A 24,541-nucleotide genomic window follows, 5' to 3' on the forward strand; every position below is an offset into this window, starting at 1 on the left:
CAGGATGTTCAGTGATACTTTATTAACCTTATGTCCAAGTTTCATGAACTAGGTCCATATATTTTCTAAGTTATGATGACATTTCAAAAACTTAACCTCAGGTTAAGATTTCGATGTTGATTCCTCCAACATGGTCTAAGTTCATTGACCCTAAATGACCTTTGACCTTGGTCATGTGACATGAAACTCTAATAGGATGTTCAGTAATACTTGATTAACCTTATGGCCAAGTTTTATTAACTAGGTCCATATACTTTCTAAGTTATGACGTCATTTCAAAAACTTAACCTCAGGTTAAGATTTGATGTTGACGCCGCCGCCGTCGCCGCCGCCGCCGCCGTCGGAAAAGCGGCGCCTATAGTCTCACTTTGCTTCGCAGGTGAGACAAATGCCATGACACAGACCCTCAAATTTGGGCTGACATTTTGTTTATTAATCTAACTTTGTATTCATTGCATAGTTTTTGCTTGATCAAACTCTTGCCCACATTATTTGATTACTTCTGCGTGGTTGACTACCGTGCATGTATACTAATTTGATAACATGAGCAATAGAGTTTCAAAAATATCTCTATTGCATGTAATCTAAAATTTGAGGTATATTTCATGAAAACATTTAAAGTGCAGATCTTATTTAATAACAGAGTAGAATTGGATGCAGCATACACTGTTTTTTATCCAATAATGGTGGAATTTCTTCAAATAGTGTATACAGCACTGAAAAACCTGCAAAGAATGTTTAATAGCATTTAGAACAACATAAAGTGTCTTAAAGAATAAATGCTTTTATAAGGAAAATTTGTAGAGCTTTATAGAAAGGAGCACTCTGCCACCCCATGTAACTGTATGTTATTGAAAATTTGCTTTTGAATGTACTTTTCATTGACAAATGTTTCAAAAGAAATTGCCCCCATAAATAAAATCATTTGAACTACTGCATAAAAAAATCTTATATCTATTTACTTGTTAAGTCATTAACTAAAAATATAATTCCTCTATTGCTCATCATGCTTAAAACAGCTAGTAAAGTAACTAAAGTTTAAACTGATCAATAAAAAATTCTTCTTTGTTATTGCAAGAACAGAGGTAGAACTGATGGAGAACATGATTTATAATGCAGACATAATGCCTTCGTCAAGAAACTTTGGTGGACGAAGCTAAAAGCTCACTACCTGCCATGAAATGACATGACGACAAGAAACTACTGACGTCATAGTAATCGGTATCATGAACACCCAAAATTTATTTGCAACCACTGGCATGTTTTAGTTATGAGAAAACCTACTACTGCATCAATCAGTTTTATGGCACTAACTAAAAATTTAAGGAGCAGCCATATATTATTAATTCTGATTGAAGAGTATAAATCCAAGTTTGAGTTATGACTGAAAAAGTTTTCAAATAAGTGTGACAGACATGATTCTTGTGGTGGTATTAGAAAGCAAATTTGAATTTCAAGCGAATCCCTTGAACAGTGTGATATGAATCACATGTAGGTATTTTCCACAAAGAATTTCCAGAAATTGAAGAAAAACAACGTTGAAATGAAAAGGTTTTTAATGTATCTTGTAACACATATTCTCCTTCTATAATATCATTTCACAACAGACATTAACCCATTGACCCTTACAAACTTATGTAATTGCTAAAGATTTGTTCAGAGACCAACCAGTTAAAAAAACATGTCAATAAGGTACAACAATGATAATAATAGGCATTTATATAGGTACAATTAGATGAGACCTTTCGAAGGTCAAGTCTATAACATGCATTTTAGCTTAAATTAATGTAGCTTTTCTCATTCATAATTCCATTAATTAAATCAGTGCGTATCATATTATGATGTCTCTACAAATTTTAATGTGGTAAAACACCCCTTCAAGGGGCTGAGGAGTAATAGCAGTTTTTAAAAGGATGGAAAATGATTTCACTCCTTAACCCTTTTCCAGCCTGTTCCACTCTCTCCACCCTTTGAGTTTTGAGAGTGTGCGCTATTCAAAAAGTCTTACAAATAAACACCCAACAATAATGCCTATGGGTGGGGATAGAGTAACTTAGTCTAGAGTTCTACAGCAACAGATTATTTGTATTCTGAAGGAAACGTGTTAAGTACTTCCTGATTAAGACAGACGGTAGCAAAGCATTCTGATATGCCTTACCCTAACAAGCCAGAGAAAGCTTGATAGTTTTGTTTATTCACCTAAATCTAATACAATGTAACAAGTCTTTTGAAACCCCTTGAATGTTGAATTTTTACCACATTCCGGCTCTGATAAGCAGAACTTGAAAGCAAACATTGCCGCAATATGTTTCAATTATAATAAATGCTTGTTATTTGTGTTAAGGCCGGGAGGATATTGGGAACATTAAATATGAGCTTTGCTGCAGCAGAAAAGAGAGAAGTGTATTGAAGTGTGGTATAAAATCCATTTGTATTGGACATTCAAGAAAAGTGAAGAGGAAAAAGTAGCATAATCAGGTATGTTGGATGAAAGGATTTTTTTTTGGGGGGGGGTATGATTGGAGAAAGAAAAAAAATATTCCTATATGAATCAAAACATCAATGAAAGTTGTTCATAATGTCATTACATTTCATAAGAGTAAAAGGGCATTAAACACAAGACAATAAGTAAAATAACAGCCTGTTTTTGGTGTTGTTATCAAGGGGCACCCAGGATGGATTCAATGTTTGTATATGATATTGTTTAGATGCTTATATCATTTAGAAGAGAGGCCAAGTTCCGAGTAACATTACAACGGAAATGAGGCAAGCTTAATTGCAAAACAGTATTAGAAAAATGGTGCATTAAACCGAGATCTTAACATAGATAGAACTTCCTCTTCCTGCAGCCCAATTGATGTTTATATTTTGTCTAACGGATATGAGTTATTGTCAATCAGTGCATCCCAAACTTTTCAAAGGGGGGTGAATTCCCCCTAAAAGAGATACTAAATTATAGGTAACTATCAGGGGCCCCCAGCGTAGGGGTTAGCAATTAATCCCTAAATGAAATGGCCTATCAAGATCATCAACTTTACATGCGCATTTGCTCTGTAGACGGACTGGGAACGAATCAAAATTGTTCTTTCAAATTAGCGATTATTCACTAATCTTTGTGCTACGGAGCCCAGAACAAGTTTAAACATTTCAAAAAGCTATGTCAGGCAAGGGGTAGGGTTGACAGAAGAGTTCACACAAGTTCCCAACAGGCTGGGATGCAGATTCTTTGGTATTATTTGGGTAAAGGTTTCCCACCTTGTATACTAACATGACATGACATCCCCCTGCCTCATCTCTATCACTAGCAGGGCCCTATCTTACAAAGAATTGCAATAGAATTCAAATCAAGCTTCAATTGCAATGTTAAGAGATAGAATTTCTCAATATTGCAATTTGAGGTTGATTTGAATCTAGCAACTCTTTGTAAGATGGGGCCTAGGAGAATAAGGGGGAGAAGATGAAGATGGTAATTATAGTTTTCTGTAATCAATGTTATAAAGTGGTCAACATGACACACTGTAACACAAAGTTTAGAAATTAATCAAACACGGACAGTTGATTTCTAAGATTGCACATAATGGTCCATACAATCACTTGTAATTATCAGCCCAACGATCAATCGCTAAGTTTGTGCTTCAAGGGCCTTGTTGAAGCAAGTGAAGCTGGAGGCCATTTCCCTGCTTCTCTGTTGACGCTTTATCAACTCCAATCAACATCGTGAAAGGTGATTACTAACATGATGGCATTAAGTACACATGTACCGGCATGGTAATATTATTTCTACCCATCTCTTCTAATGCGTAGGAGGAGTATACATGTCCTCACAAATGTGAATAATTGGGGAGTATCACTGAATTATACATGCAGGACTTGATGGAATATAAATACTGAGTCCGGTAGGTGAAATTGTATCAAATTTAAGCTTTGAAGAATTTTTTTTATCCTTTTCAGGAATTATTGTAGCAGATGGTGGGAATTAAACTTGTTCAGACTATTTGGAATTTTAAATAACATATAATTGCTATTTGCTACGAATTGTATAAAAAAAAAACTCTTCAGGATAAGTTAGAAATAATAAATTTGGTGTATATGTATCCCATCAATAAACAACATGTCAAGGTGTTTCATCTATTATTTACATTTAGGATTTATTTCATTTTGTGCTATTGTCATTAAGTTTAAACTTGGTGTTTTAAAGATTTAAAATTTAACATTTTTTCCAGTTTCACGTAATATCTCTGTCCCCACCCCTTCCCTCTCCCTTTCCAACAGACTGTTTTCAATGGCAAGTTGAATTATTATTTTTCATACACTTGTGTTTGATCAGAAAACCAAGTTATCTCTACTTAACAGGCTTTCACAACTTCTAGGGTACATGTCAGCTCAAAGATTGATGTAAATGTAATTCTGCAATGCAGCGCATGATTACACGAAGAAGGGCGTGAAATGTGCACCGATGTGGAATCGTAGCATTCCCCCAACCCTACTCCCCAGTCCAGTACCATGGTACATGTAAACAGCTTCGACCCCTGCAGGTCAGTCAGGATCGCAGCTTTATTTATTATGAAGCTCCCAATTGGATAGCTTGGACTGCGGGCTATGTGAGAGAAAATCAATGTGATACCTTCATATTCATGCCGAGCCATGGAGAGGGAAGGGGGACATGGACGATATTGACCCATAGGTAAATTACACAGCTTCAGGGAGTGAGGCCTCCCCTTGCGTCTGGCCAGGAGCTCCCGTAAGTCAATACCAGAGACTAATGAGAATGTCAAGCTATTTACAACAAAGGTGTTCATTGCCCCGTGGAGATTGGGAAGTCTTAGAAATCTTTATGACTGAATTAAACTGGATTTTACAGCTGCTGATGATTATGAAATAATTGTGAGATGGGGAAATTATTTTCTGAGAAGGAATATGTCAGATTTAGACTCTATTTTGAACCTAATTTCAATATATGAGGGTCCTTGTGCAGCTTACGCAAACTATTTTGGAAAATTGCCATTCCTGCCCCCTTAGTCCCTTTTATTTGATATTTATATTCATATTCCACTCATAATTTCGAGAGTAATCTCTTGTGTATCTTTTAATCAGCACAACAGGAATTGGTCACTTTTGACCTACAGTGGCGATTGACCCCCCCCCCCCCCCCCGCAGAGCCATAAGTACAAGTGTGCAAGCTGAGATAGACCCAAATATGACACTTTAACAAATGAATTATATCCAAGGTATTAAAGGGATCAGGCTTCCATTTAGTGTATACTTTGTACTATTTTTAGATGTATGCATTATCAGCATAAGATATGAACCTGTTATTGATGAAGTTTTTTTTCTTATATCTATACTAACAGTTTTAATAAGCAACCACTAATATTTCAATGCATCCTTTAGAATCTATAGAATTACAAATCCTTTCCAACTTCCATTTTGATAAGCAGATCAAATGAGCCAAGAGGATGTATTTTTGTTCTCAATTACCAGATTATCATAATTATAATTATCAGAGATTAATTTAAGTAAAATAGCTTGAACGTGGAGCATCATGGCCCAGTGGATTAGCTTCCGGACTTTAAAACAGAGGATCGTGGGTTCAAATCCCAGCCATGGCGTAGTTTCCTTCAGTAAGGAATTCATCCATAGTGTGCTGCACTCGACCCAGTTGAGGTAAATGAGTACTGGCAGGAAGTTATTCCTAAAAAAAAAACAGTTTTCAGAACTGAAGTGGCTACCCTATACCGCTATTATTATTATCATTATTATAAACAGAAAATATAGCGACTCTCCTCCCCAGTATTGTACAGCTTTATTAATGGTATGAAATCTTGAATTACTGATCAAACAACTGTTCACGAGAAGAAATTATCGGTCTATTAGGGACAAAAACAGACATACGGGTGAGTGGGGTTACATGTAAGTTGGAAAGATAGCTTCCAGGTAAATAAATCCATAAAACTCATGAGTTTTATGACTTTCCTTAACCAGATGAGAAAATCTGTAATGGGATTTCGAAAAGTTCATTTTTGTATAGACGATGAAGTGTGACATTCACTTCAACCTTACAATGCAGACATTCAGGATTTCTTGCAGATCAGATGGAAGAGTAAAAACTGACATTTCAAACTTAATTATCTGCCTACGCAGAGTCACTTTCATGAAAACGTGCCCACTGATATCAAATTTAAATGCCAGTTCCAGTTTTGATCATACCTCACAAACAATTTTCTTACATTTTTCTGTTTTAGCTCATCAGCCCCAAGACAGAGAAAATTGAAGATTCTGAGACTTTTTTCATTATCAAAATGAAAAACAAATAAATGAAAGGCAAAATTAGCTTTGTAATACTAGTCCTTTGGCCAAGACCTAAATCCCACTTGTGAATTTGCATATGTAACTAATCAAACATCCCTTTGCCCAACAAGATAGTATAAAAGCAGAGCACTCTCTCAAATGTTTGGGGCTGAGTTTGGTTTCAACAAAGTACCATGAACATGAAGGTAACCATTCTGATCATTTAATGAATAATTTAATAATTTACTTGCTGGATATGATGAGTGGAATGATCTCAGACATGTACACTGTAAAAGCTATAGAATTGAAAGAAACAAAGTCAGTGTTGTGAGTAGATGGCAGTGTCAGGAGTTACAACACACCATGGTGTTTGAATGCAACACCAAAACAGTATTGATATATCAAACAGAAAGTGTTAAGAATAACACAAATGGATGTAACGAACTAATGTCATCCATTTACATGATTTAACACTGACCAGTTCAGTGTAAACTGCTTGGTGCAGTCCTCTCACAGTACCAACCGATGAAGTTTAACACCATCGTTATTCAAGGATGTATACCTTTACAAGATGGATGATTTGACATCATTCAATCAAGTTTTAAAAAGCTATCGCCTTTTTAGAATTGTACTATAGGTATATTATCTGCCTTCACAATATGGCAAAGGATCGGAGGGTTTCAGGGGCTGAAATGGAATCTCTGCCTTTAAAGGTTAATCAACAAGAAAAACAAAATGGCCAAGAAAAAAAAATGTTCACAATTTGTCCTTGTTATTTTGGAGTCTCGGCAAACCAGGATGTACATTATGAGGGGATACTGGGTGACGTACTCATCTCTCAAATAGCTTGATTACTCTAACCTCCCCCTAGAAATTCCCTCTCTACATTGGAGTAAACAGGAGCTTCCTCAGATCTAATTTGGTGGCAGTAATATAATAACATTGTCACTTCCACTAACTAATTTACCTCATTATGCATAATTATGGAACTTTGGAGCTTCATTTTAAAATGTTGTTTTCCAAAGGTATGTGCGTCAGACAGACAAGAGTGGATGTTGTAGTGAAAATGGTAGGTAAGATGCTAGACCTTTTTTTAAATGTAATTCTGAGATTTACCTACATAATTTTAAAATATTCTGTGAGAAGTCATGTAACTGTGATGCAGTTTAAATGGCTAATTTTTTTCAAGAGAGGTAGCTTGTGGCTTTGTAAATAAATGAACAAATTCTGGATGCCTGAATTCAATTTTAATAAGAAAAATATCAATAAGTAAAATAGTGTATCCTATTTGAATGGCCTCCCCCCCCCCCCCCCCCCCCCCCGTAAATCCGAAATCATGTTCTCATTGCAACATGGCTAGGGTTTTAAACATACAAACTGGAGCAGCACATTGTGGAATGTTCATTACATTATGCAAGGGAATTGGATTCATGAATCTTTGCTCCTGAATTAATGCCCCCATGCCGCATTCATGAATGCGCAACTACTTCTTCGTCTGCCTCGCTCACAAACACCATTTGGAATTCACCAGGGGCCCCGTTTCATATAGAATTGCAATTGTTGTAACTTAGTCATCATGGCAACTACCATGGTAACCTTGATTTTGATTGGCTGCTGAGCTCTGTTGCCATGGTATTTGCCTTACAGGACATTGCACGCCCTGCAGAACTACAGTGAAACTTATATATGATGGCTCATTCAGACTCTTTTGTAAAACGGAATTACATGTTTATTGTAAAAAAAGGCTGCATATTGAATCATTTTCTTGTCAAGTGCAAGGAAGGGAATATAAGTAATGAGCAATGCACAATAAGACAGAATGGAAGGCATTATAATGAGTTAATACCTCACTAATATGTATTTTCATAACAAGTTGATTTGGTTGCCAGATAACATGACCCTTGCTCTTCCGATTCCACCTCCTTTTATGATCAATGATATTTGGTCCTGGTGTGTTCTGTAGGTGACATGACGTTTGTTCCTGCGACAACTCCTTCAGGCTTTATTCCGTCTAAGATGTAGGGTTAGGGGTTCAAATAGGGTTTTACGTCAGGTTAGGGTTTGGGTAGGGAATAGTGTTAAACCCAGGGTTGAAGTTGGTCATTTGATGAGTGTGTGAAATTTAGAGCGGAGTAATTGTGGCCGGAGCTAATGTCATGGAACCGCTCTTAAGTTGTAAACAATTTCTTTTTCATAAATATTGATGGCAAATGAATCTTTGCTCCTATGCACCATTACATCTAAAATTAAACCAGACAATCGAAAAAGGGGGCTACATATTGTTAAAATGCAGAGGTTATTCTAGTAGTGAGAATGCAGACTGACTTTCCATCACCCATACTTCTTCTTTAAGATAGAGAATAGAGGAATGCTATTCAAGGGATCTCTTAGAGGGCTTTGCAAACAAATCTGCATGCAAGTTATAAAACCTTATAACTATGCCGAGAAACAAATACTTCCATATTTGCTCACAGATCTACATGGAATCCTTATCCATCTGATTGCGGTGAAAACAATTGACGTCAATTAGCACAGAGAGGTCTCTGTCAATGGAGATCTAATGGCCACGGTCGATTCTCCCAGCAATCAATCCTACCGTCTATAGTAATTAGGATCTCGAGCTGACTGCATCCCCGTGCATGGCTATGGATGCATTGTAGCATGCTCTAACATTAATTTGAGGAAATTGGTCGGACTAATTCACTTGGAGGACCTGTGTAATTTGATGGATCAGGAAGCAAGGAGAATGGACAGGGATGACCTCCGATGGTTATTAGAATAAGAAGGTGGCATAGATCTGGATCAATATTTATTAAGTAGTTTTTGCTAATGAATATGATCTAGGCAAGCTTGTTGTCCAGTGTTTACCCACATATTCAGTGTAATGTGAAGTTGATTTAGAGGGCTGAATGACAGAACACTATTGAAGAGTTGAATGATTATGATTTTATTTGTTTACATGAACATGAACGTTCATGGAGCTAAAGATTGCTCGAGATTTATTAAAATTCTGTTGAACATAGTGTTCACACAAATTGCTGTAATGTAAGTAATGAGTTTTGGAGAGTGTCCACACTTTTTTCTTAAAAAATCAATTTATTATCCCTTTGCTAATATATTTTTTTCTTTCCAGATTCCTGATGAAGAAACAGTTTACCCTTGCAACACTTGATCAGTACAGGTATATATTCACAAATAGAACGTTTGTGAAACTTTTCAAGAAGGCATAACAATGAGGTCTGTGCATATTAAGATATTCTTGAAAGGTAGTGTAGAAATGTGGGACAATGATAAAATACAAACCCTTGAGGCATATTCACACCTGCCAAGTTTAGAAACGTACCATGATCGGAAAACCAAGGCCCTGTTTCATAAAAACTTCAGTAACTTGGTCATTATTGAATCTACCATGGAAATCTTGATTGTGACAGGCTGCTGAGTCCTGTAACCAAGGTAGTTTCCATAACGGCAAAGTTACTATAAATAGTTGTAACTGAAATGGACCCCAATTACTTTCCAAGAGTGAAAGTGAAGACTTATAATATCTCCATGAGAAATACATGTTAGTACTTGGTAAACAGGTACCTTTTCAAGTAGAACTTTCTCAGGGAATTCACCAAGGATGCGGAGACATTTGCAACGTGACAGCAAATTACGAAATCTGTTAAATACCGAATGGGAGGTAGGGCAAAGATATTGTGCATCCTTGATATGTTTTAGATTGGTATGTATGTCTGAAAATATCAGGGCCTGAATGAATTCTTGTTATTGATGGTTATTTTTCCTTACTGCACAGATGTGTATATACTCCCCCCCCCCCTCTCCCAGGAAGAGAATGTCTGCATGATACATGGCACACTGAAGAAATGTCAGCTGGATATGTAAACAGTGATCATTTGGAGAAACCTTTAGCTAAACAGGAACAGGTCATAACGGCCGCTCAGGGTCATATATCATCTTCAGAATAAGCTGTACGATGTATTGCTAGAATGCTAGAACAGGACATCAATTCAGGTTTCAACTCTGCCATTTAGAGAGACTAAGAAGAGTTCATTATAAGTGTCTGTGAGGTGGCTTGCAGGACTGTCCTGTAGTTAAGAATGAAGATGGGCTGACATTTGTTTTATAGTAATTCTCACAATTTTTTTTTAAATATCAAAATAAGAGAGGGACAAGAATGTAGAAAGAAAAAGACAGAACCTCTTCTTTTTCTTTGAGTATCGGTACATAAATAGGGAACTGTTTAAACACTTTAAAAAACTAGTTAAGGAAATGCATTCTTTCTCTCAAACAAATGTATCGAATTTAGATATGGTATTGCATTGCATCACATGTATGTCTGAAGTCACAATATGAAATCAACTAAATTTTTTCAAAATACTAGATAAGTAGGAACAGGAAATACAATAAAAATAAGCACTAATAAGGAATGCAAATTTTGTTAGAGCAGGTTCCTTGTTCTTCTGCTCAACTAATTTGCAAAATGCAATGAGTTTAAATCGCTAAATTACAAGAACCTTTTAATAAGGTAGAGGATGGGATATGCATTACTGCAATTACAGTATATTTAATGAAGATAATTGAATTCAAAACCCAGCTCAAATTTACTCAAAATGATTTCCTTGCTGATAAAGCAATAGTCCTTAGATACCATTTTGTATTGTGTTTGTCCAAATAATTCCCGACTACTCTTGCTCTCTTGAGCAAACGTTTGTAAATAAGTAACTCATCCATCAGTGTTTAATAAGGCAGTGAATAAATATCTCTGCATGCAAAAAAATAATCCAGAATTAATCACCCCTCTATATCTACACAGATTTGATTAAGTATGCTCTCATCTCAAATGAAAAGAAACATTAATAACTGCACCAGATCCATTTTCAACTTTGCAAAGAGCCCTCAGAAGGTAATATAAATCTCTCGGCAAACGCTTCCGCATATGTTGAGCCCTATGGCAGAAGTAATCAGCGCAGAAAAGGAGCGTGTGAATTCTTTTTTGGGACACATCTTGTTAGGTTGCAGCACTGTCTCAAAATAAAAAAACTGGTGAGCTGGATAACAGCTCCTGGCTCTGAGTTTGGTCTCATTTTACTGTAATTTAATTTTGGGAGACCATACACATGTATATTCACTGTTGAAGGTATATACATGTATGTTCAGGGCTCCATTACAAAAAGATTAGCGATCAATTGCTAAATGAACTGACCTATCAAGATCGATTTTACATGCAAATTTGTCGCAAAATACTGACCAAGAACCAATCAGAAGTGTTCCTTCATATTTGCTACTCATTGCTAAGCTTTGTGTTATGGGAGGCCCTGATTATGGAAATTGAATTGTAGAAGACATTGTTTCAAAGTGATTGGAAAATGTTTATTATACAATGGAGTCAATGTACTGAATAATCAATGAACACTGTGTTAATGATTATTGTCACCAAATACATCAGAAATGAACTACATGTATGTTTGTTATTTTGTGAGTCAGCGTTAAAATTAGACGGGAGCGAAAAGCGATTCTGCTCTCGTGTGCTTCTGGATCGCTCTCGCAACTGTCTAAAACTGCCAAGTACCGAGCAACCAGTGCAACTGCAGTTTTTACTTACAGTATTTTTTTGATAGTTTCATTTGCGAGAAGTGAAAATTAATGTTTCAAATATTTATGACGGACATTCTACAGCAAACATAGCACTTACTGTATGTGAAGAGTTTATGTCTTGTTGCTGTTTAAAGGGGAAGTTTCCTTTGAGAAATAAGATCAATAAATGCAAGCAGAAGGAGCAGATGAAATTGAAAGGGATGAGCATAGCCAATACATGTACATTGATCTATACAGCTTGTTTCAAAATTAGGATTTGCACTATGGAGGTTTATTTTCCTGATATGCTAGAATACCATGTTAATGCCTATTATATTTTACATGTAGCTTCAATTCAGGCAGGAGTTCCTCTTACAAATAATCTAACTCCAATGCTATTCATGTGTAACTGTAATAACAATTTTCTATTTTAGTTTTCCCCCAAATACTAGTTCGTACCAGCTAGCTATTGTCATTTTTATAATCCAGTTCCTAGAATAAAAGGAAATAAAAAGTTTATGTGGGCCACTACACTATACCATGGTATCCTGGAAAAGAATTGATGTGTAACTAAATTAGATCCAATTGTCTATATTTAGGCTCCTTCTGACATCAAATACATGTATTGATCCACTTTTAAATATATCATACTTGCTTATAAACAAATAGAGTATTTTACTAATTTCTAGGTGTTTTTCAAAAAACTAGACCAGACTTACGCATTACACAATATAATACCCCTTTCATAAACCCAATTACTATGAATTAGGCGGCTAATAGCAGCATAATTTGGTCGTAAAATTGGAGGAGGACAAGAGTTATCCGCATTACTCTGATGCTGCTATTATCCGCATAATAGCGGCATCGGGATAAGATTTTGAGTTTATGAACGCATTTCCAAATAATGCGGATAATTGCCATGATGCGGTCACAAGGTCACCCTTTTCCAACACAACCGCATCAGAGGGGGCGTGTCCAGTTGTCATGGCGATTATCCGCCTTTTTCAGGACGGGCGCTCGTAAAAATAATGCGGCTTATTTTCGGAGTTTATGAACGCAATTTTTATTGAATTATCCGCATTACTCTTAGGCGGCTAATTGGAGGATAGGTTTATGAAAAGGGTATTAGATTGATATGCAGAAGTTGGTGAAAGAGCCATACAGAAATGGGAAATAGCAACAGAAGTGTTGGACAAAAATTAAAATCTTTGATGAGATGGCTGAGAAGATTTTGGTTATATACAGTTGTGTATGAACTCATCCAAAGATTCTTAATGCAGAGGGAAATCAACCCATTACTAATTTTAGTCTAAACTTGACCTTTCATGGAATTTATATCACATACAGTCACAAAACGGGAGCTGCTCACATATGACATCACAAAATTAAACTTTCAAAAATGAATGTGTTCTCTGCTATTCTACAATAGATTTTCGCCAAATCCGTCACTTATGTTTCTAGTATTTTTGAAAATAAATGTTCATAGTAAAATGAACTTGATGTCATGGTGAACTATCCCATTAAATTATTTACTGACTATTTCACTAGGTGTAATCTGATCACCCATCCATGCATGTTATATGCTGGTACGTAGTCTTCACTGATATCAAGTGATGATAATGTACTATAAATGGAAAATAATATTCATACCCCAAGGATAGGTTTGCACTCATAAATTATAAGTATCATTAAAAATAAATGCATGCATACAAAATCAGAAGCAACAGCCCTGCATGTAAATGTAAACCTCGGCTCAAGTGAGTACATGAAAGTACAGATTTTCCATTTTAAAGGCTAATACAATTAAACACTCTCGTTCAAGTTCATGAGAGTGACTTCATCTTGAATACAATAATAAGTGAATCTTGTTTGTCAGGAAAAAGTGACATTTGGAAGTGCGAAGAGCTTATATCAAAATGTGATGTGATCTTACATCATCATGTGATGTGATCTTATTATATCATAATGTGATGTGATCTCATATCATAATATGACCACTGTGTTATTTTATCTTTGTATGTTTACTTGTACTGTAAGGGGCCATTTCAAATGAGCTATCATTTGTGCTTTTTATGATCCCTAACTATACTAATATTGAGATGCATTGAACCGAGGAGGCGCGACAGAGCGGGGGATTCGTATTCCGGTGACCCAGGTTCGATTCCCACTTGGTGCGCTAGTGCCCTTTGGTATTAAAAAAGGCATTAATCCTTAGTACCAGGTCCTTCGAAGAGGACCTCAAGCCGTCGGTCCTCTGGTTGCTTGCTTACAAGCATTCATGCTTTCTTAGCAATCAGGTAAAAAAAAATCACCACCACCATTGTATTGATCTGTATATATTGTTGCTTTTTAAATTGGAAATAAATTGAATTATTTGAGATTGTTCAAATTTTCTTTATTTTAAGAATCTCTTCCATATGCTAGAGTTTACGAGATGTTAAATGAATACTTATCTGCTCCACTCATCTTATTTAAAAGAAATACAAAGGCATTTCCTTCTTTTTTACAAAGTGATCCACATCTACACATATCTACTTCCATTATGAAATATTTCACAGGGGCTTTGAGCAAATTGCCCCCCCCCAAAAAAAAAAAAAAAAAAAACACAGTATAATTGCAAGACTTTTAACAAAACACTTTTAAAGGGAAGTACTCTCCATTTTTTTTCAGCAAGACACCGCAACCATATCTTTTAACCTTGAATAGCGCAGGTGTCCATTACCTGAGCCATCCATACCAACTAAATCTGTGAAATGAAACCGAGATGGCATTTCAAGTAGCTTGTACTTTGGTATCAAGTTCACTGCATCATCAAGCACACCTGCAACTACAAATTTCATCTTAATTGATCCAGGGGGAAACCTCCTTTTCCAATTACTAGTACTATCTCCAGCACAAGAAAGAGCACTTATGAGAGTCCTTTTGGGACAAAATTTTGCAGCTTTGCCCCCCCCAAAAAAAAGTAATAAATAAAAATACACGAGGAACAAACATTCAAAACATCTTTATATATTGTGGCCATCTTTATTGCATCAATTTATTTTTTTCAATGGTAAAAATATGTTTAGACTAAAACATTCATTTAAAATTCCTAGAATGATAAAAAAAAATTATTGAAAACTAAAAACAAACCTTATAAAAGACATTTTTTTTACATCAAGTTTAAAATTTAGGGGAAAATGTAGCGATGGAAAAAAACCAAAACTGCCAAAAAAAAATCAATGACTATGTTTTTATTTTCCCCAATTTTTTTAGAAATAAAAAGGAAATAAGTGGGACTAATTCAAAGGAAAATACCGAAAAGCATAAACTGGATTTTAATTTGATGGCCATTGTCTGCCAGAAGGACAATATTCACATCGAGAAAGTGTACTCATAGTCATACCAAGTGTCAGCACCCATAGGTTTAATTGGTCAGTTTTTAACCAGTAAAAATTTTAAAAATAAAATGTCACTTAATGTGGTTTGGAAATTGCATTCAATCACAGCATGGTTCGTTCAATCAGTGATGACCCATATCTTGGATGGACAGGAATATATATTGCCTGCTTAGGATTGCCCTAACAGAGGCAGTTGCACAGAATCTCTTGGCCAAGGATAACAAGTAGCCATAAATAATAAGGAATGCAGACCTATATTGAGATCGCATGCCTGCACTGCATCTTGACAGTCCCATGCCGAATTTGAAATTGCACGGGATTGTTATGCTTTGGTCATACATGTATATATGAATGCAAATGTTGTACAATAACTTGATCAATGATTTCTTGGGTGCTGTAGACAGCTATGGTCTATTACATACGTCTTCACATGTCTAGGTGCATGATCGTGTGATTTCTTTTATGTCCATAAGACATTTTAGAGAATTCATGAGAGAACCATGAAGTTAAGAATTATCATGGTTTTGTGAAACAGACCCCGATGGTACTGTGTGGAAGAATGGTTCAATTTTATCCTACCTCTCTTGACCTGGTCCACTGGTTGACTGGACAGTCCCAGGACAGTGACCTGGGCCACCTTATCCCTGGCCATTCCATGTTCCTTCCCATACAGACTCAGCTCATTGTCCTTTGATTGTTGTAGCACCTAGAAATGAAAAGAAAGAAACAGGTCATGTGGTTATTGGTAGTTTTAAAATCAGAACTTTGTTGCATGCTACATGTACATCAAGGATAATCCTAGGCTCCGTCAATAACAAAAAAGGGTTTGGAATCAAATCAAATCAATCAAACAATCAATTATTTATGGTCATTATCTATCAAGATCATTGCTGCATGCTTTATACCATGGTCACATTTGCTCTACGGCGGCCGTACGGCGAGTCGAAAACAGCCGTTTTATTCATTTTTATTCAAACCACCTATATTTAGCTGGTACAAAAATGTTAAAACGGCTGTTTTTGACTCGCCGTACGGCCGCCGGAGAACAAATGTGACCATGGTAATTACTGTTGAAAAGACAGACCAGAAACCACTCAAACATTTTCTGTGATATTTGCAAGCCTTTCCAAACCCTTGTTTTATGGGCACTGGCCCTGTATTAACAGTTCAATAAAAAAATTCAGTTATCACTATTATTTTCAGGGGAAATCCTTGGTTTTGATTGGTTAGAATCTAAGAAGTCTCAGACCATTTTGAAAATATCTGCCACCACATGACCTGTCAGGGATGACTACTTTCATAAAATGAAGCCTTGTATTGGCCCAAACTCAGCTAAAAGTGCCCCATTTTTTAATAGCACCACAAAATTTATTACATTCTACCCTTTTAAAACCCTTTTAATATGTAATTCCCCCCAAATGAGGTCTTTTTGTTGGTGCAATTGCTTCACCAAATCTGGTTTCCTTTCCTATAAATTTGCCGGTTAGCATACAAATAGGCCCTAATTGAAATCTATCTCAAGTATTTACTCTTCAGGCATGATAAATGTGCTTATTTATAACAAGCACTGGTGTCAATTACTGCAGGATTACAATTATTTCATTTATGAGAGTTCATTAATGGGGCAGCACTAGCCTAAGGCTTGAGTAAATGTGACTTATTTACCGTGTTTACACAGTGACACGGCTCGGGGGTTCTACACGCGAGCCGTGCTCAACACGGCAATTTTATGCTGTGTAAACACGATCAGAGTGATCCGCGAGCCGTGTCGAACACGTCTTTTTTGATCCGCCAAAATCGTAGGTTTCAACCCGCGAGCCGAGTCAGACTCGGCAATTTTTTCGTGTGTAAACAGAAAGCCGTGTCGAACTCTCTTGACCAGGTCACTGCGCGCGCTTTCACTTTTGGCATTGTTGTTGTTCGCACGGACAAGATTCGATTCCGGCGGTGAATTTCCCGCGTTTAATTTGCGACGTCATAATTCTTCTTCCGTTCGAGATCCGCGAGCCGTGTTGAACTCGCCTTTTTATATGTACGTATAAACGCAATCTCTGATCCCTTCTTCGCAGTGTTCAACCCGGCTCGCAGATTCAACACCCGAGCCGAGTCAATGTGTAAACACGGTAATTGTGTATTTCAAGTCACAATGCAGAATAAAATGCATGTAGATTTTATGAAATTTACTTCTCAAAATGCCATTGGGTTTCTCTGTTTTTTTTTCTCTCTCTCTTTCAAGAAATCTCGACCTCTCATGAAAACCTTTTTCATTTGAGCTACACAAATAATGTAACTTGTATTAAAAAGCATGCTCCCTTAATATACAAGCAGGAAATAAATTGGTCCAGCTCGTGAGAGTTGAAAAGTTCAATCTAACATAATGTTGTGAACAATCTACAGGGGATGGATAAACATTCCTTTTTTGTAAATGTCAAACTCGGGTTGACTGCTTAGTATAGTGAACTCAGCGGAAGTTCAATTTAAATGTGTTTTGTCTAAAAATTAAATAATATTGCAATTCTACCGTTTCAAATAAACCAGTAAACCTGTGGACAATGCATTCTTAAGAAAATCAGACAGTGAAAATATTCACTGAACTGTGGTGATGAATAACAATGTCTGAAAACAAAAGTAATTTATTTTCATGAGTGTCTCTTCTGTTGGCATAATAGCTCGCTGATATGCACAAAGCCCAAGTCAAATTAATGCAAGAATATTAATGAGTGGATTTCCAATCGTGATCGACTGACTGGTTTCGGGTTAATCAATAATGACATTAGCAAAAAAATATAAATGGGGTGGGGGGCTATTTTGCCCTCAAAATGCTCAAAAAAGCCCTAACAAACAAAAAAAAGGGAGCCCTGGAAAATCCCTATTCATTGCAATGTTAAAGCTTATTCAATGTTGCCAATTTAGGCAGTAGGTTGTGAACAGAAGCCCTCGAAAAAACACAAATCTTTCTAATAACTGGCTAAATAGCAGGAGACACACATATTATGCATGTGAGATTAATAGCAGGAATGTCTGGTAGTGTGAACCATGCATTATGAAACAAAAAGTGTGAACATGCCAATATGGCATTATGGGAAAATAGGAAAAAAGCGTTTCCTGTGAAGTTGTTTGTCAGAAGCTTGTAGTAAGCAAACTGTCAAAATCACAACCAGAACTAAACTCTATCTTTAGTTCAACAGAATACAATTGCACAAACATGAACAGCCAGAGAATGAAACAAAGCGAAATAAAATGGATACTTGTATAGTAGGTCAATTTACAATGTACGGGGGGGTATCTATGGTCCATATGACTGCATTTCATAACAATTTTGATTTACAGTGCTCATCATATAATTATCATTTATTTCTTACATTCTGGCAGGATTACTCATGCAAAATACATTTATCAAAATAATACCCTGATAATACAATGTACATACAATGTATAAGAACATTGCATGGTCAACAAAATAAGTAAAATAAACAAGGTGATTTTATACATGAAGTATGTTCACATACTTCATACATTGTTAACTGTTGTTTTTCACAGAAATGTTGGAAATCAAATACAAACATGTGGGTTGGCTTGTGAGAGGAAAAAAAATATGTGGTTACTCAGTGTTTGCAGAAGTCTATACATTATTATGTCGTCTTCATTGTCTGTGTTTACAAGGCAAATTGGCAACGGAACATTCTTCTGATTTCCTCACAGTAGGTGTTACCATGCAGTCCTGCTTGCCCAGCATGCATCAACACACGAAGTCTTGCTCCACAGTACAAGAAACACAATGGTTTCTATTTGCTAATAACATTTCAAATTTGTAAACATTACTGTACATGTACATGTACATACAAGTATGATAAGGATGTAGGCCTACAAGCAATATGTGACATACATGAGCCTACAGTTTCCGGTTTCATCAGCTTCATCATTGGTATCAATCAGCTGATATGCTTTTGCCATTTTACTTTTAAGCTGTTAAGCATGTGTTTTGCATTTTTTTAAATATCATTTCAATGCTGATTATCAGTAGCAAAATATCACTCACTCATAACACAATTTAATAGCAAGTCTGAAAATTCTTTTTAGATTTACATGTAGGCCAACTGTACGTCCATAATGAGCTGTGAATCCTGCAATTCCGTAAAAGCAGAGAGTGTGAAAGTAAGGCTTTCATCAGTGCACATCCATGAAAAGGGGCATTTTGGTATTACTTACAAAGTTCTCAGTTAGTTTAAAGCAATACAGAGCAGCACTTCTAAAGTCAATAAATAGTAATTAACTTTTCATAATGAACAATATTTGGTTGTATTGTGCTACCCAATAAATCATAAAACAATATTTTTTCATTTAATGCATGATTTTGATAATATTGAAATATTGCTCATCACTACCAGACATGACATATGGGGCAAAATTTCTGAAATGCTGCAAGTGAGCAAACCAAATGAAAATCAGACCTTTTTACAGTAATAAAAGAATCAAACTTTGTGACAGATTTGGAAACAATATTTAGAAAAAAATTATATTTTAACCCTTTTCCTTTCTTTCTTTCTCTCTCTTTTTCTTGGTTGTGAAAAGTTTGAGGGGTTCATGCCCCCCTATCCCCCTTAATCTTGGTACACCAGTGAATGTACAATTTTTTTTAATGGAAAAAATAATTTAAAAAAGGCCTTGATATCAATCACTTTACACATAAGCTACAATTACTGAATTATACTGACATGAAAGACAATGGTACAGGAAGGAAAGTACATCACTTGTGACAGTTTAAACAAGATTATTAGACGATGTCTAGATTTTCTTCAAATAGTAACCAAATTGTAGCTCACAGGTGGCAGTTCTCATTCTATTTATTTGTAAAGTATTGCATTTTAACTTTAAAAAGTCTATATGAAATATCCCCTCTTAACATGTACAATGTAAATTGAGTACTTAGCGAATTTTGATCATACAAAAGGATATACATGTAATTAGTGACTTGGTGTACATGTACATGCACGATGTATTAAATAAAATACCTTGGAAAGATTAAGTTCAATACAGATTCTTATTGAGAGTGCAAAAGAAAATGAATAAATTAAAGGGGGAGTATCTGTTCCCAATTATTCATTCAACCTTTGATTGAATATTGGGTGCCCAGGTGACAATAATTCAAAGTTAGAATTTAATTGACTGTAGCTATTTTTTTTTTCAAAAGCCTTGAGCCCATCCATTTTCTTTCATGGTCTTCATCTGTTAATCTTCTTTCAAACCCTTTATTATATTGCATCCACTCAAGTTTTGTCAATATATAGTACTTGTCTACCTCTTCCCCTTTCTTTCATATATTTTACCAGGGTTTCCACTTTCTTTCAGAGGAAACAAAAGCAGGTCTGGAGCTCTCCAAAACCAAGCCTTTGTCTGCATGAATGGACAAAGCATGTCAGAGATTATGTACCTCCCCACCTCCCTGCTATTACCATATAACTGTTTTCCATCTATGTAGGCCAAGAGCCAAGACCATACATGTACTGATGTAGCATGAGCCTTGGAATATAATTTACATCTGTAAAATATCTGCTTGTATATAAAGAGAAAGGAGGATACAGGTATATATAGGCCTACAATGTAATGTACATGTATGTTTGTTAGCAGCTTTATTACACTAAGAGTGCAAACTTACATGTATCAATTAATTTGTTGATGGCTCTGCAGCTTGGAATACACAATGGATTTGTTCATGTTATTCATGTGTACAAATATACACTGTATGCTTTTCACACTGCTCATATTTTCCTTAACCCCAGGAAATTGGTGGGGGTAAGGGGGGGTCTTAGTCCCATAAATTTTCCGGAGTTAAGCTACATGTAAGCCCACTTCGTATTCACACTTCGTTTTAGCAACATGGGCTAGCAAGGTAAATCGTACGGTACTATCTGGCCCTGCAAAAAAGCAGGGTTAGCCGGCTTGCGGTGCTAAGAGATGCAGTGTGAAATTAATCTGGGATATTAAAGGAAAAGTGGGGCTAAGCATGAGCCAATCACAGAAGTCGAAAATGCACGTTAATCACGCTCTGTGTGGCAAAACCATCAATATTCATGAACTGTGCGATAGTCAGGGGTTAATGGGTATAACCACGGCTAAGCAAATAGTATGGAATTAAGACAGACAGTGTGAAACCCAAAAAGATAGTATGGGGTTAATGATAGTCAACGGGTAAGGATAGTATGGGGTGAGGAAATGCAGTGTGAAAAGCATATAATAAATAGCCTATAAATAAAACTACATGTAGGAGTTAGAGGCCTTTCAAGAAAAAGAGAATATTATTGATCTACTTGGTCAAAATAGATCAATGCCCAAGGCCCCTAAATATGAATACCCCACTGAGTAGGGGCATTCATTTTAGAGATGGCCAGCCTACTTGTTTACCTGTAGGCTAATGTCGTGGATTCTCTATTGTGGATTCCAAGCAACACATTATGGAGTAGTACATGTACATGTAGCTCCATGAGCATTGTACATAGATGTACATGTAGGCCTATCTACTAAAGAATAAAGCAATGGTCATTATGTACATGCCCTATATGCAGAATACAGGTGTTATAACATAAACCTTACATGTACAGATGCATTGTGTTTACTAGTACAAACAAGGTAACTCCTTGGTACAAAACATGGTGCAGTACAATTTGTACCATGAAACCCAAAGCCAAAGGGGTTTTTTTAGGCTTCAGGCAGAGAGACTTGTAAAGGTCACATACCAGACAGGGGTCATGTCTTCACCTACAGTTCACCTGAGGTCAGTATGGTGTAAACCATCAGTGTTTGTAAATATATTATGACCCCTTGCTCTACATACCATACAGCTTAAGATTGTGTATAAAGAAGTCTCATATCCCTGCATGTGAAATACCCAAGAGGCTTTTATTGGCTAAACTTTCACTGCTGTTTTAGTGCCATTTACAGTTTGAGTGTAAACTGACCCAATGACCCAAATACATGTACATACCTTCTAATTGTTCATAGACCTAAAAATTACAAATCTTTGCAAATCAAACGGATAAATTATTGGAAAAGTCAAGTGAATTCTAATAAATCATGTAACATAATAAGGCACGATAACCACATGTCATGACTCATGAGTAAATATTTCTACCGGTATTCACTTTTAGAAATCACTTTTGAAAACAACAAGCTACAAATGAACAATCTATGAAAGAACAAAAATATTAATTGGAAACTACATGTACATGTACACGAACATACACAGTACAGATACATGCATAAATGTAGGCCTACATGTATGTATGCAAGATCATCTAATATTTCACTCAGAGCTTATGATTACACTACAGTACTTCTGATACATACATGTACAGTATTAGTCTACATGTACATGAATTTCTGAAACATTGATGTAGGGGCCTACACAGAGAGTCAATCATTTATTAAACACACAGGTTGCATAAAGCATATTGCCAACTTTTTATGCCAAGCCATTCAAATCTGTGGCAAACTATTAATCACTGAAATATTTGAGTGGGTTGCCACCATGGCATTGTTCAATCATGCCTTATTTTTGGTAATTGTTCATAAAGTTTTAAGTACATGTAGTTCAATAACTCAAAAAATAACACATAGAATAGATACATGTAATGTGTACACTTGTACTTTACATATTTTTGCGTTTGTTGTGCACTTAATGCGCAAACCTTTCTATTATGTGAAACAATTAAACAGATTCTCATCGTGTTTAACTTTACATACAGCATGCTCAGTGAATTTACATAGGCCTATATATATATATTTTTTTTTGGGGGGGGGGTTATAGTAGATATAAAAGACGAATTCTGGAATTGGACAAAGAGTTGAACACCACCAGCCTGCCAAGTAAACAAACAACAGTGTTACAGGAGGTGACCAAACTTTACTGAGAAAACAGATCACCTCAGATCAAATCAGCCAATGTAAATATTTGATTTAATCTTCAAAAGACTGCGGTTGTATTGTTCTTCTGGAAGTTCAGAGGAGGATTAATCACCAAGAGCTTCTACTTGAAGTATGAAGATGTACAGCCTAAGTGCTTGTTTACATACTGATGGCAAAAATAAGTTTGTAAGGTACATGTAAAGACTGTTTCTTTACCTATTACGCAGACAATCAGAAAACTTTGGAATAGGATACATTTGGACAGTTTACTCATTTTCCCCCACTATTCTACAGACAATTCTTATGGTCACAATGATGATCATGTATTACAGTTATCTTTTCTAAAATATAAAGTTGAGTGCATCTACTCTCGTGCTTTTGCTAGAAGTAACTGTTTTCTGTACGTATTTTTTTGCTTGGAAACGTAAAAATTACACTTTATAATCTAAAGATGTTCATTTTTTACACTATATTTTTGTCACCTTTGATTCTTGTTCAACACTGTCCTCGTGAATTAACTTTGGAATATATGTTCAATGAAAGTCTTATGCAATTTGGCACTAAATAAAAAATGATTGAGATCTATATAAAGTTGTGCTGAAGCAACTTCTGCAACAATGAATCTGGGAGAATCACAATGCATTTTCATGTATTATGCGTGTTTTTCAGGACTTATCAAAGTTGCATGAATATAGAGAAAAGACAACTACATGTATGTGTTAAACCAAACATTTAAATCAATTATTCTGGGTAAAAAACTATTGCTTGAAGTCACAATACTACATAAAACAAACTTTCCATTTAAAAATGTCCAAATCCTTCATGGACATTCCTGACATGATACCAACAGGTAAATACAAATATACAAATACATGTATCAAAAACCAAATCCCTGTGAAATATTAAGTGAACATAACTGAAATAAGTTTCCATTAAAGTTTTAATGAACATTATCAATCTTCAGTGACATCTGTTACAACTTACAAAGTGGTCTATTTTGTTTATTTGTTGTTGTTTTTTAAACTGTCAACTTGTTCCCTCCTTTCATTTACCTTGCACTTCTCAAAAGACATGTAGCTGCTTTTCATCATACATGTATGCTTTTATGATTTATGATTAGTTTTATAGAGCAAAGTAGGCCTACAATCAGTACAATCTACATGAACCATGTATTACATTCAATTTGAAGCTGTTAGAACAGTCATTAAAAGTACTTGGAAATTTCTGTAGGCCTACATATTAAACATGAGGTACCAGCTTCTTGCATTCTGTACACACTCCAATGAAATGTGGATAAATTAAGTATTCAAACAACTCAGTGTACAATGTACATTTATATAACTGCAATAATCATTGTGGCACATGATTTATATTACATACACATGTAAACATCT

At 35.8% G+C, this 24,541-nt stretch overlaps 1 protein-coding gene across 3 annotated transcripts in view; it reads right to left on the reverse strand.

The window, feature by feature from the left end:
* The window catches only part of LOC121418721 (phosphofurin acidic cluster sorting protein 2-like), a 95,630-nt gene that overhangs the window by 63,154 nt on the left and 7,935 nt on the right, over positions 1 to 24,541 (reverse strand). For all 3 annotated transcript variants that reach the window (XM_041612792.1, XM_041612791.1, XM_041612790.1), the window contains exon 5: positions 15,825 to 15,951. In XM_041612792.1, coding sequence (XP_041468726.1) covers positions 15,825 to 15,951 — 127 coding nt within the window. The remainder of the gene's footprint in view (positions 1 to 15,824; positions 15,952 to 24,541) is intronic.

This window comes from Lytechinus variegatus, chromosome 7 (assembly GCF_018143015.1).
Source record: "Lytechinus variegatus isolate NC3 chromosome 7, Lvar_3.0, whole genome shotgun sequence".
Lineage (NCBI taxonomy): Eukaryota > Metazoa > Echinodermata > Echinoidea > Temnopleuroida > Toxopneustidae > Lytechinus > Lytechinus variegatus.